At 41.3% G+C, this 12,744-nt stretch overlaps 1 protein-coding gene across 1 annotated transcript in view; it reads right to left on the reverse strand.

Moving 5' to 3' along the window:
- The window catches only part of PLEKHD1 (pleckstrin homology and coiled-coil domain containing D1), a 95,962-nt gene extending 86,498 nt beyond the window's left edge, over positions 1-9,464 (reverse strand). Inside the window, exon 1 of the mRNA XM_030215102.1 lies at positions 9,316-9,464. Within this exon, the coding sequence (XP_030070962.1) occupies positions 9,316-9,464 (149 nt within the window). The remainder of the gene's footprint in view (positions 1-9,315) is intronic.
- Positions 9,465-12,744: the final 3,280 nt, after the last annotated feature.

Raw genomic sequence — 12,744 nt, forward strand, 5'->3', positions numbered from 1 at the left:
GACCAAAGTTCCTGGGGGCATGTCAGAAGCGTAGCGAAGGTTGGACTGGGGCATGCTTAACACATGGGCGTCCTTGGCCAATAATGGAAAAAAGAAGGGCGCCCTGCCGTGCACTTGACCGACTTTACTTGGTCCATTTTTTCTTGTGACCAAGCCTCAAAAAGGTGCCCGAACTGACCAGATGACCACTGGAGGGAATCGGGGATGACCTCCCCTTACTCCCCCAGTGGTCACTAACATCCTCCCACCCTAAAAAAAACTTTAAAATATTTTTTCCAGCCTCTATGGCAGCCTCAAATATCATACCCAGCTCCATGACAGCAGTATGCAGGTCCCTGGAGCAGTTTTAGTGGGTGCAGTGCACTACAGGCAGGCGGACCCAGGCCCATCCCCCCTACCTGTTACACTTGTGTTTGTAAATGTGAGCCCTTCAAAACCCACCACAAACCCACTGTACCCACATGTAGGTGCCCCCCTTCACCTGTAAGGGCTATGGTAGTGTTGTACAGTTGTGGGGAGTGGGTTTTGGGGGGGCTCAGCACCCAAGGTAAGGGAGCTATGCACCTGGGACCAATTTCTGAAGTCCACTGCAGTGCCCCCTAGGGTGCCTGGTTGGTGTCCTGGCATGTCAGGGGGACCAGTGTACTATGAATGCTGGCTCCTCCCACGACCAAAGGGCTTGCATTTGGTCGTTTCTGAGATGGGCGTCCTCGGTTTCCATTGTCGCCGAAAACCAGGGATGACCATCTCAAAGGACAACCAACTCTAAGGTCGAACTAAAGTTTGCGATTTGGGTGTCCCCAACCGTATTATCAAAATGAAAGATGGACGCCCATCTTGTTTCGATAATACGGGTTTCCTTGCCCCTTCGCTGGGACGTCCTGCGAGGACGTCCTCAGGAAAACTTGGGCGCCCCATTCGATTATGCCCCTCCATGTCTTCTTAATAATAACACAGTAAAAATAAAAAAAATATATATATATATAAAAATTTAAGACTGATGACGAGAAAGGTATGAATTAAGTCACCATAAGTGAAATGCTATATGGTGTATTGCCAGTGAATGGAGTTCTACCTCTAACAGTCTGAAGATAATACAATAATAATAATAAAAAAAATATCTGTATGTATATATAAACAGTGATCACAATGTAGCTCTATATAATATATAAAATTTTGATTACTGATTTTAGTCTGTATTAAGTGGGCACTTATTGATACTTATTTATGGAATTAAACATATAGATCATGAAAAATAGTATTTGACAAAGAAATGGTGTACAACAGTAGAAGTCATCTACTAACACAGAAAAAGGAAAAAGAAAAAGAAAACATAATATATACTTCTTAGCCTACAAAAGCAGCAGGGAGAGGAAGGGATAGTCAAGGGAGGGGAACCAACAGTCTTAGAAGCTGAATACATTAATCATTAACAAATGCAGGAAATTACTGAAAGAAGCTGGCATATTGCAATGGTCCTCATCCTTGGATATTAACGCTCAACCAGGAGAAGCCCTTTATTAAGAAAACTCCTTAGCTGTTTAGAGTCAGTACACATATTTATTTTATTTATTTATTTGTTACATTTGTATCCCACATATTTGTAGGCTCAATGTGGCTTACATAATACCGGAGGGCCTTTGCAGGCTCCGGTGTGAACAAATACAAGGTGTTGTTGTGGTAAGATAAAGTTCATATGGTACAGCCACATTAGGGAATCGTAGAGCGGAAGAGTTGTGTTATGTCCACTGCATGCTTTAGGTTGGTCATGTTGCTGAGACTGGGCATTTAGGTTGGGTCATTATGGTATGCCTTCTTAAACAGATTAGTTTTTAGTGATTTGCGGATGTTTAGGTGGTCGTACGTTGTTTTCAAGGCTTTAGGTAATGCGTTCTAAATGCGTTGTGTGCTTATGTAGGAAAAACTAGATGCGTAAGTTCAGTATTTAAGTCCTTTGCAGCTTGGGTAGTGCAGATTTAGATGAGTCCGTGTTGATTCGGATGTATTTCTAATTGGTAAGTCGATCAGGTCTGTCATATAACTCGGGGCTTCTCCGTAGATAATTTTGTGGACCATGATGCAGATTTTTAAGGCGATGCGTTACTTGATTGGGAGTCAGTGTAGTTTTTCACGGAGGGGTTTTGCACTTTCAAATCATGATCTACCAAATATAAGCCTAGCTGCCGTGTTTTGAGCAGTCTGAAGTTTCTTTAGGGTTTGTTCTTTACATCCTGCATAGATTCAATTGCAGTAGTCTAAGTGGCTTAGTACTATTGATTGTATCAGGTTGGGAAATGCTTCCCTCAGGAAGGATTGCTTCACGCGTTTAAGTTTCCACTGAATGGAACATTTTCTTTGTTGTGGATGTCACTTGGCTTTCTAGTGTTATACTTATCTATACCAAAATTTACTAAGTACTTACATGAGAAATGAAGAAGAAAAGTTGCCCCCAGAGCTATGCACTCCTGGAACATTTTGAGAAACTGTCTTGCCATACATCCAGAAAACACCCAGATGAACTTACCCCAAAACAAATCATTCTTAACATCTAAAGAATAACTTCAATTTCCTCTCCCAATCAGTTTGCACATCAACAGGTTTCTAGATGCCACTTCAACTTCTAACCAAATACTACATAAAATTGAGACTATCCAAGACCAAATCACATACCCTACCAGAGCACCCTGTTCCTATCTTTTCTTAAAAGCTTAACAATGGGGGAGAGGGGAAAGATGAGCATTATCCAGAACCATCAATATCTCATCTGCCAGAGCAACATTAGCTGGCGGAGGAAAATTCAGAGACCTCAGGATCAGCCAATGCGGGTAATTCTCCAACGTCTGAAGTTTATAAGGAATCTCGAAGTTATCTTTAGCTTCTGCATGCACAGCCATTGCTAGCTACTACTAGAGAAAAATTATACGGCAGAAGATATAAGGTGAAAGGTTTTGGAGCACATACAGCAGGGTAGTGAGGGTGGCTCGATAAAGAAAATATTAAATTATAGAGAACAATGGCACATCTATAATTTAAAGACGGTAACTCCGAATGGCTTAAATGCCGAATTGGAATGGGCCTCCTTAATGTAAATGTCTTTCTGGTACTATCCAATAGGAACCGAGGGGTTTTGAGACGTCACAACACAAATCATTTAAATGGTTTCATTAGAACGCCGTCGCCATCTTTGCAGGAGTAATCCCGAAAATAATGTAGCGAAGCTGGCACTAAACGGCAAAGGGTAATTATGAGATGTATGATGAATAGATAGTGAAAGGAGGTAGTCATTTTGTATGAGAAGTAAAGGTACAACTCATACCTAATGCATTGAGACGTTTTTCTGTTTAATTTTTTAGGGGAAGTCCTTGACACAGCCTAGCAGGCGAAACATGCATGTCGGACAGTTTTGAGCCCCCAGTCTGACTATCTATAAAGATAAGTGTCTAAAGTATTAATATATAATCAAAATGATTGCATAAAAGCCGATGAAGAATTCGGTGCTAAATGAATTGCCAAAAAAATAATTATTGGCAAATGAGCACTACTGAGGCAAAAAATTGAATTAAACTGTAAAAGTTGGAAAACATGGTGGAGATAAGTGTATAAGAAATAATTGTATATCTAGGACCAAGTAAGCTTGAAGTGTTTATATATCTAGGGTTCCTAGTAAGACATATAGAAGATAACTGCCTAACATATCAGTAAGTCATACATTCCTATGGGTATCTCTAGCATTTAACATGCTCTAAAAACGCTACTGCACCTTTGTAAAAGACCCCCTTTGAATATTGGGGGATTGTGTCTAAAAATATTCAAACAAGGCACGACATCAGTACTCCCATCACAGCATGATGTTCAGAGGTTGAAATCTTCTCTAGACAAGTGTCACCTTCTAAACAAATGTCCAGTAACTCAACTGACAAAAATGTGTCTTCTAAAAGTAACTGTATTTGTCACACGTATTACTCCCCCGCGTAAGAGCTGTTGGATATCTGGTCAAATCCCAATGCAACAATATAAGTTAGTGTTACGTTGTTAATGAGCCAGAATCTATAGTTGACACGCCTGGAACTAGAGTGTAAAATGTTGGCCATTAAAGTGATCAGCAGCACGTCTTTAATGTTACATTTTTATACCATAAACACTCTTGTGCTTAACTTTTATAATTTTTCATGGCTTAGCTCCTTATGTTATTACTGGTCAAGTTATGTACCTCTGTAAGACAAATTGGGACTACTGGCATTAACAAGTTGGGTCAGCCAACCTGCAAAGAATTGCTGCTTATGGACTCATATGATAAAAGCCATAAATTATAGTGCCATGTGTCACTGAAAGAGCTTCCCTTTTGAGATTAGATTAAAAGAGTATTATATCAGTTAAAGATGCTCTTTAAACCATGACTATTCCAGCAGCAATTCAGATGAGAATGTTGATGTAGATTCTGTTACTGCATTTAGGGTATAATGTGCCCATTATCTCGATTATATGGAAATTTTTCTCATACATTTTCATTAGGGATATCTTGAAAATGTGGCCCATTTGCGGCCCTCGAGGACTGAACTTGGGACAAGCCTGGATTAAGCAGTCTAAGAGAGGAAAAAGAGGCAGGTTCGTTGCCATGCCACAGAAGCTGTGAGGTAAAGCAAGCTGTTGTAGAGGAAAAAAGAACATCTCTTCCACAAGCCATGGCTGAGGAAAGAGGCCATGTTGTCCATGAGCTGCACTAGAGAAGCCGTGGAGGAAGACAGCCTGTCTTCAACTGTGGTCTCAGAGTGATCATGCAAAGGGAAGGAATAGTGAGAGTGACTGCTGGAGCCTGGAAAGTGGGTAGAGGTGGTGGGGGTGGGAATTATCAGAATGATGGCTGCTGGTGCCTGGCTGGGGAAGTTGTAAGAGTAACTGCAGGAGACAGGGAAGGAGAGGAGACTGAGAGAGAGAGAGAGAGAGAGACAGAAACTGCTGAGGACAATAAGGAAGGGAAGTGGGATTGAGAAAAAGAGAGAAAAGTATGGAGACAAGGAAGAAGAGGCAGCTCAGAAAGAGAGAGAGAGAGAGAGAGAGAAAGAGAGAGAGAAAGAAAGAGAGAGAGACTTATGGGTTTGCGCTTCAGCTGGGGTTTATGTTCAGGACATCCAGACTGAGGGAAGGTGATTTGGCAGAGACAAGGGAACTAAACACATTTTTCCCATGAATTTCACTAGGTGTCAGCAAATTATTATGAAGAGATTCAACCAAGGTGATATGTAGCAGGTACTATTTTCAAATGAATTGTATGAAATCTATTGAAATGAAATATATATTTTTTAAGTATTGTAATCTGCTTGGGACAATTCTTTATTACAATAGTGCAAATGTATTCTACCGAAGATACAGTAGTGCTTGTATGAAAAGAGACTGCAAGTTCCCAATGAAGATCAAGTAGCTACATTATTAGTTTTTATTAAGTATATCTTGGTACTAGTTTTTGACAGAAGCATCATGTCCTCTTTATTAGTCAGGCTGTTCCATAGCCCAGCAGAAATACTCAAACATTAACTCTTTCTACAACTAGGCTGTACAATACTCCAGTAGAAATACTCATAAACATTAACTCTCTATATAACTGGGCTGTAGCATACCCCAGCAGAAATACTCATGAACAAAACTCTGTATAACCAGGCAGTACAATACCCCAGCAGAAATACTCATACACATTAAATCTTTATATAGCCAAGCTGTATCATATCCCAGCAGAAATACTCATGAACATTAACTCTCTGCATAACCAGGGTGAACTATATCCCAGCAGAAATACTTATGAATATTAACTCTATATAACCAGGCTGTACAATACCCCAGCAGAAATACTCATACACATTAACTCTCAATATAGCCAGGCTGTACCATATCCCAGCAGAAATACTCATGAACATTAACTCTCTGTATAACCAGGCTGTATAATACCCCAGCAGAAATACTCATGAACATTAACTCTCTGCATAACCAGGGTGAACTATATCCCAGCAGAAATACTTATGAATATTAACTCTATATAACCAGGCTGTACAATACCCCAGCAGAAATACTCATACACATTAACTCTCAATATAGCCAGGTTGTATCATATCCCAGCAGAAATACTTATGAATATTAACTCTATATAACCAGGCTGTACAATACCCCAGCAGAAATACTCATACACATTAACTCTCAATATAGCCAGGCTGTACCATATCCCAGCAGAAATACTCATGAACATTAACTCTCTGTATAACTTGGCTGTACAATATCCTAGAAGAAATACTCATAAAAATTAACTCTCAGATTCTATATAGCTCGACTAAAATTGTATGCACAAATCCGGTCATATTCTGGATTTACACATACAATTTAATTACTTAACAAGCCAATCAGTGCTGATAATTGCCATGTAACAAGCAATTATTGATACTAATTGGTATTAATGAGAATTTACATGCACAGTTTGCTAGGCATATTCTGTGAAGTGGTGTGTGTACATTTTAATGCGTGCAGCCAAAAAGGGGGCATGGCCATGGGCATGGAATGGGCAGACCATGGGCATTCTGAAAGTCTACCCGCATGGTTGTGGAATACACCTCTCCGTGCCGAACTCCGTTCCTCATCAGTGATATCACAATGGCTTGATTGCTCTATACTTGGCTCACTTTCTTTACATATTGATTTTGATTTCTAGAAACATTTCTTTTTTCCTTAATTAAGGGGGGGAGTTATCAACATAGCTACCATTAAAATGTGTTATTATTACTGTTAATCCCAGTTATTAGTAGCTAGGTCTCATTGCATAACATAGGATCTGTGCTAAAATAGCATGAGGTACTAGTAGACTGTGTTTACACCAAGTTTTACTTGGCGTAAATGGATGTGCCTAGAGTTAGGTGCAGGCATGGCCACTAGGTGTATTCTATAAACCAGCTAGGTGTATTCTATAAACCGTGCCTAAATCTAGGCGCTGTTTACAGAACACGCCTAGACAGAAATATTTTTGATGCCTGTTTTTCAGGTGCCATGTATAGAATCTAGTCCTAAGTCTCTGTATAACCAGGCTGTAGCATACCTTGGCAGAAATACTCATGAACATTAATACTCTCTGTATAAACATAGAAACAGAGAAAAATTAAGGCTGATAAAGACCACATGGCCTATTCGGTCTGCACATCCATGCCATGTACTCTTCCTTTCTCTCCTTTAGAGATTCTATGTACTTTTCCCAGGAGGCCGTTCCACAGATTCACCACCCTTTCCATGAAGAAGTACTCCTGAGTCTATTCCCTTTCACTCTTCATCCTATGCCCCCTCATTCCAGAGCTTCATTTCAACCGAAAGAGACTTTACTCCTATGCATTTTTGTCACATAGGTATTTAAACGTCTCTATCATATCTCCCCTCTCCTGCCTTTCTTTCAAAAATATACATATTGAGATCTTAAGTCTATCCTAATACGCTTTATGATGAAGACTACTGACCATTTTACAACACCCCATACCCTAGTAGAAACATTCATGAACATTAACTCTCTGTATAACCAGGCTGTACCATATCCCAACAGAAATACTCAAAAACATTAACAGTCTGGCAGATCACAGAATCTGACTGATGGAGATGTTGAAAAACCTTTATGTAATCCAATTACACACACCGTGCATTAATATCCAAACACAAAGCATACAAAGACATCCATGCTTTAGTTTATCTGAATTCCAAATCCAGATGGGTTATAGAAATTATAAGTTGCCATAATGGACTTGAAGCAGATTTTCTGCTGCAACAGTTCTTGAGGTTAGCTCCTTAATGATAATATTGGGTTTAAACCTTCAACATACCACCTGTGGTTCTTTCATTTTATAGTAAGGCTCCATTTATTGAGGGGTTTCCTAGGAGCCCCAAACTCCAGTTTTAGAACAGAGTATAGCAAGAACCTAAAGAGTTAAAGAAAATAATCATTCAGATCTCTGATCTTGCTCTTTGTTACAAGGTGCCAATAAATGGTACACTTTAAGCTTTTCCTGGTGATAGGGAGGTGTATATCTGGAAACAAAGCAGGTTTAAATCAGAGATAACAGAAAGGTACATCCATGCATATGAAATCTTTACTTGGGAGGAAATATGTCCCTTCATCCCAATGCTTCACAAAATATTATTGATGTCATTAGAAAATCCTCCTTCATCCCCTAACTTCAGAACATGTTTATTAATGCTATTAGAAAAGCATTCAGTGTATTCCTTGTATTCATGGAAGCAATTTCCATTTTTCCACCTCTTCCTACTGTTTTCAAGCAGAGGCAAAAAAAAAAAAAGGCAAAAGGCATTGACTGTAATAAATATTTTTCAATCATCGTCTTTATAGAATTAACTCATTTTTGTGAAAGTAGCAAACCATTAAGCTGTAAAAAGAACGGAAGCAAAACAGGAAACCTTTGATGCCACGGGCCCCCCTTAGGTACCCCCAGAATCGCTGTAAAAGTACAAAACAGGCTATAATGTATCTCAAACTGACATCTGGGCTGGGGGGCTTCTGCTGCAACTAACGATCAGACGTCTTAGTGAAAATTGTTCACTCTTTTATAGGATATCTGCTATGCACAAGAAAAACAACCTTGGTAAATTCCATAAAATTACCTTTTTCACCTCGTTGCCCAAATAAAAAGCGCACAAGGCAAAACAAATATAGCTCATGCCAGACTGACAAAATGGGAGCCAGCTTCCTGAACAATAATTACAGAGTATTTCTTTTTAGGCTACTGCTCTTAAGAAGTTTTTTTTTAATCATTTACGTATAGATTCAACCCACACACAAGAACATATCCGTATGTCAAAGAGTTTCCTAACACGTGGAATCCTGTGACTGAAGCAAAGAATTTATAAAACTGTGTTATATAACCAGAGCTGCTAGGACGGTTGCTTTAATGTGCTGAAATGTAATTGGGATCAATCCTTGCAGAATCTCTCTGAAGAGACTTTACGGTCAGTCTGTTAATTCAGTGAGGATATACAATGCAAGGTATGAGGTGAGGGGTTAAAACAGTTTAAAAAGTATGCAAACGAGATAACTGGGAGGAAAAAGCAAAAAAAAAATTATGAAAAGAGATAAAGCAAAATAAAATAAATAAACTTCGGAAATAGCAATTTTAAAGCACTGGCAATTTTAGGGAAACGGATAACAATGAAGAATTTAACAACCTTAACAGCGAGGAATTTAATGAGCCCTTCTCCCTGCCACCCCAGCATCTAATGTCACTTTTCCCACATCCATCTGTCCCATTCCCCCGTGCCCTCCAACCCCCAAATCGTGCTCCTTACCTTCGGGACCATTTTGTAGACTGCCTGCCAAAGGGTCTCTTCCAAAGCACGCCATACAGCTGCACTTTGGTGCTGATGTCCAAAGCATCTGTATCTGCCTGGTCCATGGAAGGAGACGGAGAGACCGAGGTGGATTTGGAAGTGAACATCTCTTGTGCTTGGGAAAGCCAGACGGACAGTGAAGTAGAATAACACAGCAGGAGAGAGAGAGAGAGAGGGCGAGACCAAGAGAGATGCTCAGAATCAATACCTAAACTGCTGAGTCAATAGCTGCCTTCCTGGTAGAACCATGACGAGGCGTCCTCATTTCTTAGCGCTTCCTAAAGTCCAAGGCAAGGAAGGAAGAGAGAGAGAGAGAAAGGAGCAGCAAAGAGCCACAGAGCAATAATTTCAATGTTAACTAGAAGAATGCCAAAGAGAGTTCCAAAATATCACAGTTGTACACAAACCGTCCATTACCTCTCAGCACTGGAAAGGTGTACTGCATGGAGTACATAGAATTCACAAAAAGTGCTTTACATTGTGTGTGAGTGTGTTGTGTGTCTCTGCTCAATCCCTAGCGTTTCTCTTCTCCTTTCTCCACTCCATTAATCCTCAGTCCTCTGTCTCCTCTCCCTCTCAATTCACACTTCCCTCAGTGCCACCCCCCCTCCAAGCCTTAATCATCCCCCTCAGTGGCCCTCAGCAACCCCTCTTTCAGCCTCAGTTTCCACCCCATCATCCTCAAGTTTACCCCCTTCAGCCTCAGTCTCCCCTCTCAGTGGCTGTTCCTCTGAGCAGAATGGGTGACAGCCCTCAACCCCAGCCAGCCTCAATTCCCTCTCTCAACCTCAGTGCCCTCACCACAACCTCAATCTCTCCCTCCCTCAGCCTGGCAACTGCTTCAAAAGTTGATTGACTGGCAAGATACTTTATGATGTCAGTCTCCTTTTATGGGAGTGTGTCAGAGAAATAAACTGGCTTTTTTTTAGGCATTATTTACAGTATGTGCACTGGAGAATGCTTTATGTGCCTGCCTATGTGCCCATCTGGGGCCATTTCCAACCAACCTTTTACCCAACACACCATCAGCAACTAGAGAGCTTGGGGACAGGAAGAGAGATTGGTTTCTTTGGCTCCTCCAAACATAAAGGTGTTTATCTATCTATCTATCTATTGCATATATACTGGAGAATGACATATTGTGTGTTCCTGATGTGTGCCCCAATGAAAACATACCCAGATGTGGAACCTAGCAGGAGGTGGTAGATCTTTCACCCCTAATTGGGGCTTGGAAGGAAGAGGCACACTGATGTGGCCCCGTGGAGGTCATCCTGCTGGACCGAAGCCTGGAGCACACTGCCAAGCTGGTCCTGAGGACCCCATTCTGATGGACCAGAGAATGAAGCCCTGCAGATCCCATCCCATCAGAACAAAGACTGATCCCCTCTCCTGCCTGATGACTTCTGCCTCACCCGCCACTGCTGATATGGACCAGCAAAAGAAAGAGGGACTTGGTAAAAACTCAAAAGTACTATACAGGGTCAGATTAATGGTCCATCAACCAAACTTCATGGCTCTGGCAGTGGCCAATCCAGATTATAATGGGAAGATCTTTTCCTTATTTCCCATTTCCATGTCTGACTAAATAATTTTTAATGGATATATCCTCCAGAAAGGGCCAGTACTAGAGGAATACAGGTAGGGTAATTACCCAGGCCCCCATTCCACAAGAGGCCACAGGACTGGATTAACACTATACTAGGTCCTAAGTAATCGTGCATTTGAGAGCCACTCTATCATTACCCCCCTCCCATTTACTTTTCTCGTATCCCTGCCCCAGTCATGTTCACTTTCCCTACCCAGCTGTTCGTTCATGGTGTTCCCTCTCACCCAACACACACACATTTCATTTCTGCAGAAGCAGCAGAGGAAGTGCAGAGTACAGTTGCATGGGTGGTGCTAGTAATAGTCTATGAGTGACCATATGGACTAAGCAAGCACATGCTTCAAATGGAGTGGCTCAATGGTTAGAGCTAGAGAGCTGTCAAATTATCAAGGTCTACATGGGGGATTTTAGGCCAGTTCTGGATTTCTGATAACCCCATCCTGATGCATTTTGGACCCTGCAGTGCTGATTCAATGGATAGAATCAGGGACTACAAATAGCACACTGAATTAAAATGTAAATTCAAAAGCAGAACTGGCCAGAGCATTTTCCTTCTGGAACTGGGTTACTTGGCTGCAGCAGTGGGCTGAGAATCAAGGAATTTGGGGAAGATTTTTTCTCCCTCCATTGTCAAGGGTGGACTGCCTCAAAGAGTGAGATTTACAGGAGATGGGTCCAAGGTATTACTCTAATAAGATTTAAAATGATATTTCATTTTCGTTGGTGCCTCTGAAAGGATATAGACACAGTGGAGGCAGCATAAAGACAGATTTCAAAGAAAGTTTCCCATTAACAATATTTGGCTGGTAATTCCCTGGGCTGAAACCTTACCTTCACTTAGGAGCCCTTTTATTAAACTGCGGTAAAAGGGGGCCTGTGCTAGTGTCAACACATGTTTTTGATGCACGCTGAGGCCCCCTTTTACCGCAGCGGGTAAAAGGCTGTCTTTTTTGGAGGAAAAGAAATGGCTGTAAGTGAAACACTTACCAGGTAGCCATTTCAGTGGGGGGGGGGGGGGGGGGGGAGCCTAGTAGTCAGTGCAGTGGACTTTGATCCTTGGGAACTGAGTTCAATTCCCACTGCAGCTCCTTGTGACTCTGGGCAAGTCACTTAACCCTCCATTGCCCCTGGTACAAAAAATAAGTACCTGAATATATGTAAACCTCTTTCAATGTAGTTGCAAAAACCTCAGAAAGGCGGTATATCAAGTCCCATTTCCCTTTCCCTATATGAGATTCTACATGGAATGTTGCTACCATTGAGATTCTGTTGCTACTATTTGAGATTCTATATGGAATGTTGCTATTCCACTAGCAACATTCCATGTAGAAGTCTGCCCTTGCAGATCAGCAATGCGACTGCGCAGGCTTCTGTTTCTGTGAGTCTGACGTCCTGCACGTATGTGCAGGACGTCAGACTCACAGAAACAGAAGCCTGCGTGGCTGCATTGCTGATCTGCAAGGGCAGGCTTCTACATGGAATGTTGCTAGTGGAGGAGTAGCCTAGTGTGGCTAGTGCAGCAGACTCTGATCCCAGGGAACTGAGTTTGATTCTCACTGCAGCTTCTTGTGTCTCTGGGCAAGTCACTTAACCCTCCATTGCCCCTGGTACAAAATAAGTACCTGAGTATACGTAAACTGCTTTGAATGTAGTTGCAAAATCCTCAGAAAGGCGATATATCAAGTCCCATTTCCCTTTCCCTATATGAGATTCTACATGGAATGTTGCTACCATTGAGATTCTGTTGCTACTATTTGAGATTCTACATGGAATGTTGCTAT

Source organism: Microcaecilia unicolor, chromosome 9 (genome assembly GCF_901765095.1).
Source record: "Microcaecilia unicolor chromosome 9, aMicUni1.1, whole genome shotgun sequence".
Classification (NCBI taxonomy): Eukaryota; Metazoa; Chordata; class Amphibia; order Gymnophiona; family Siphonopidae; genus Microcaecilia; species Microcaecilia unicolor.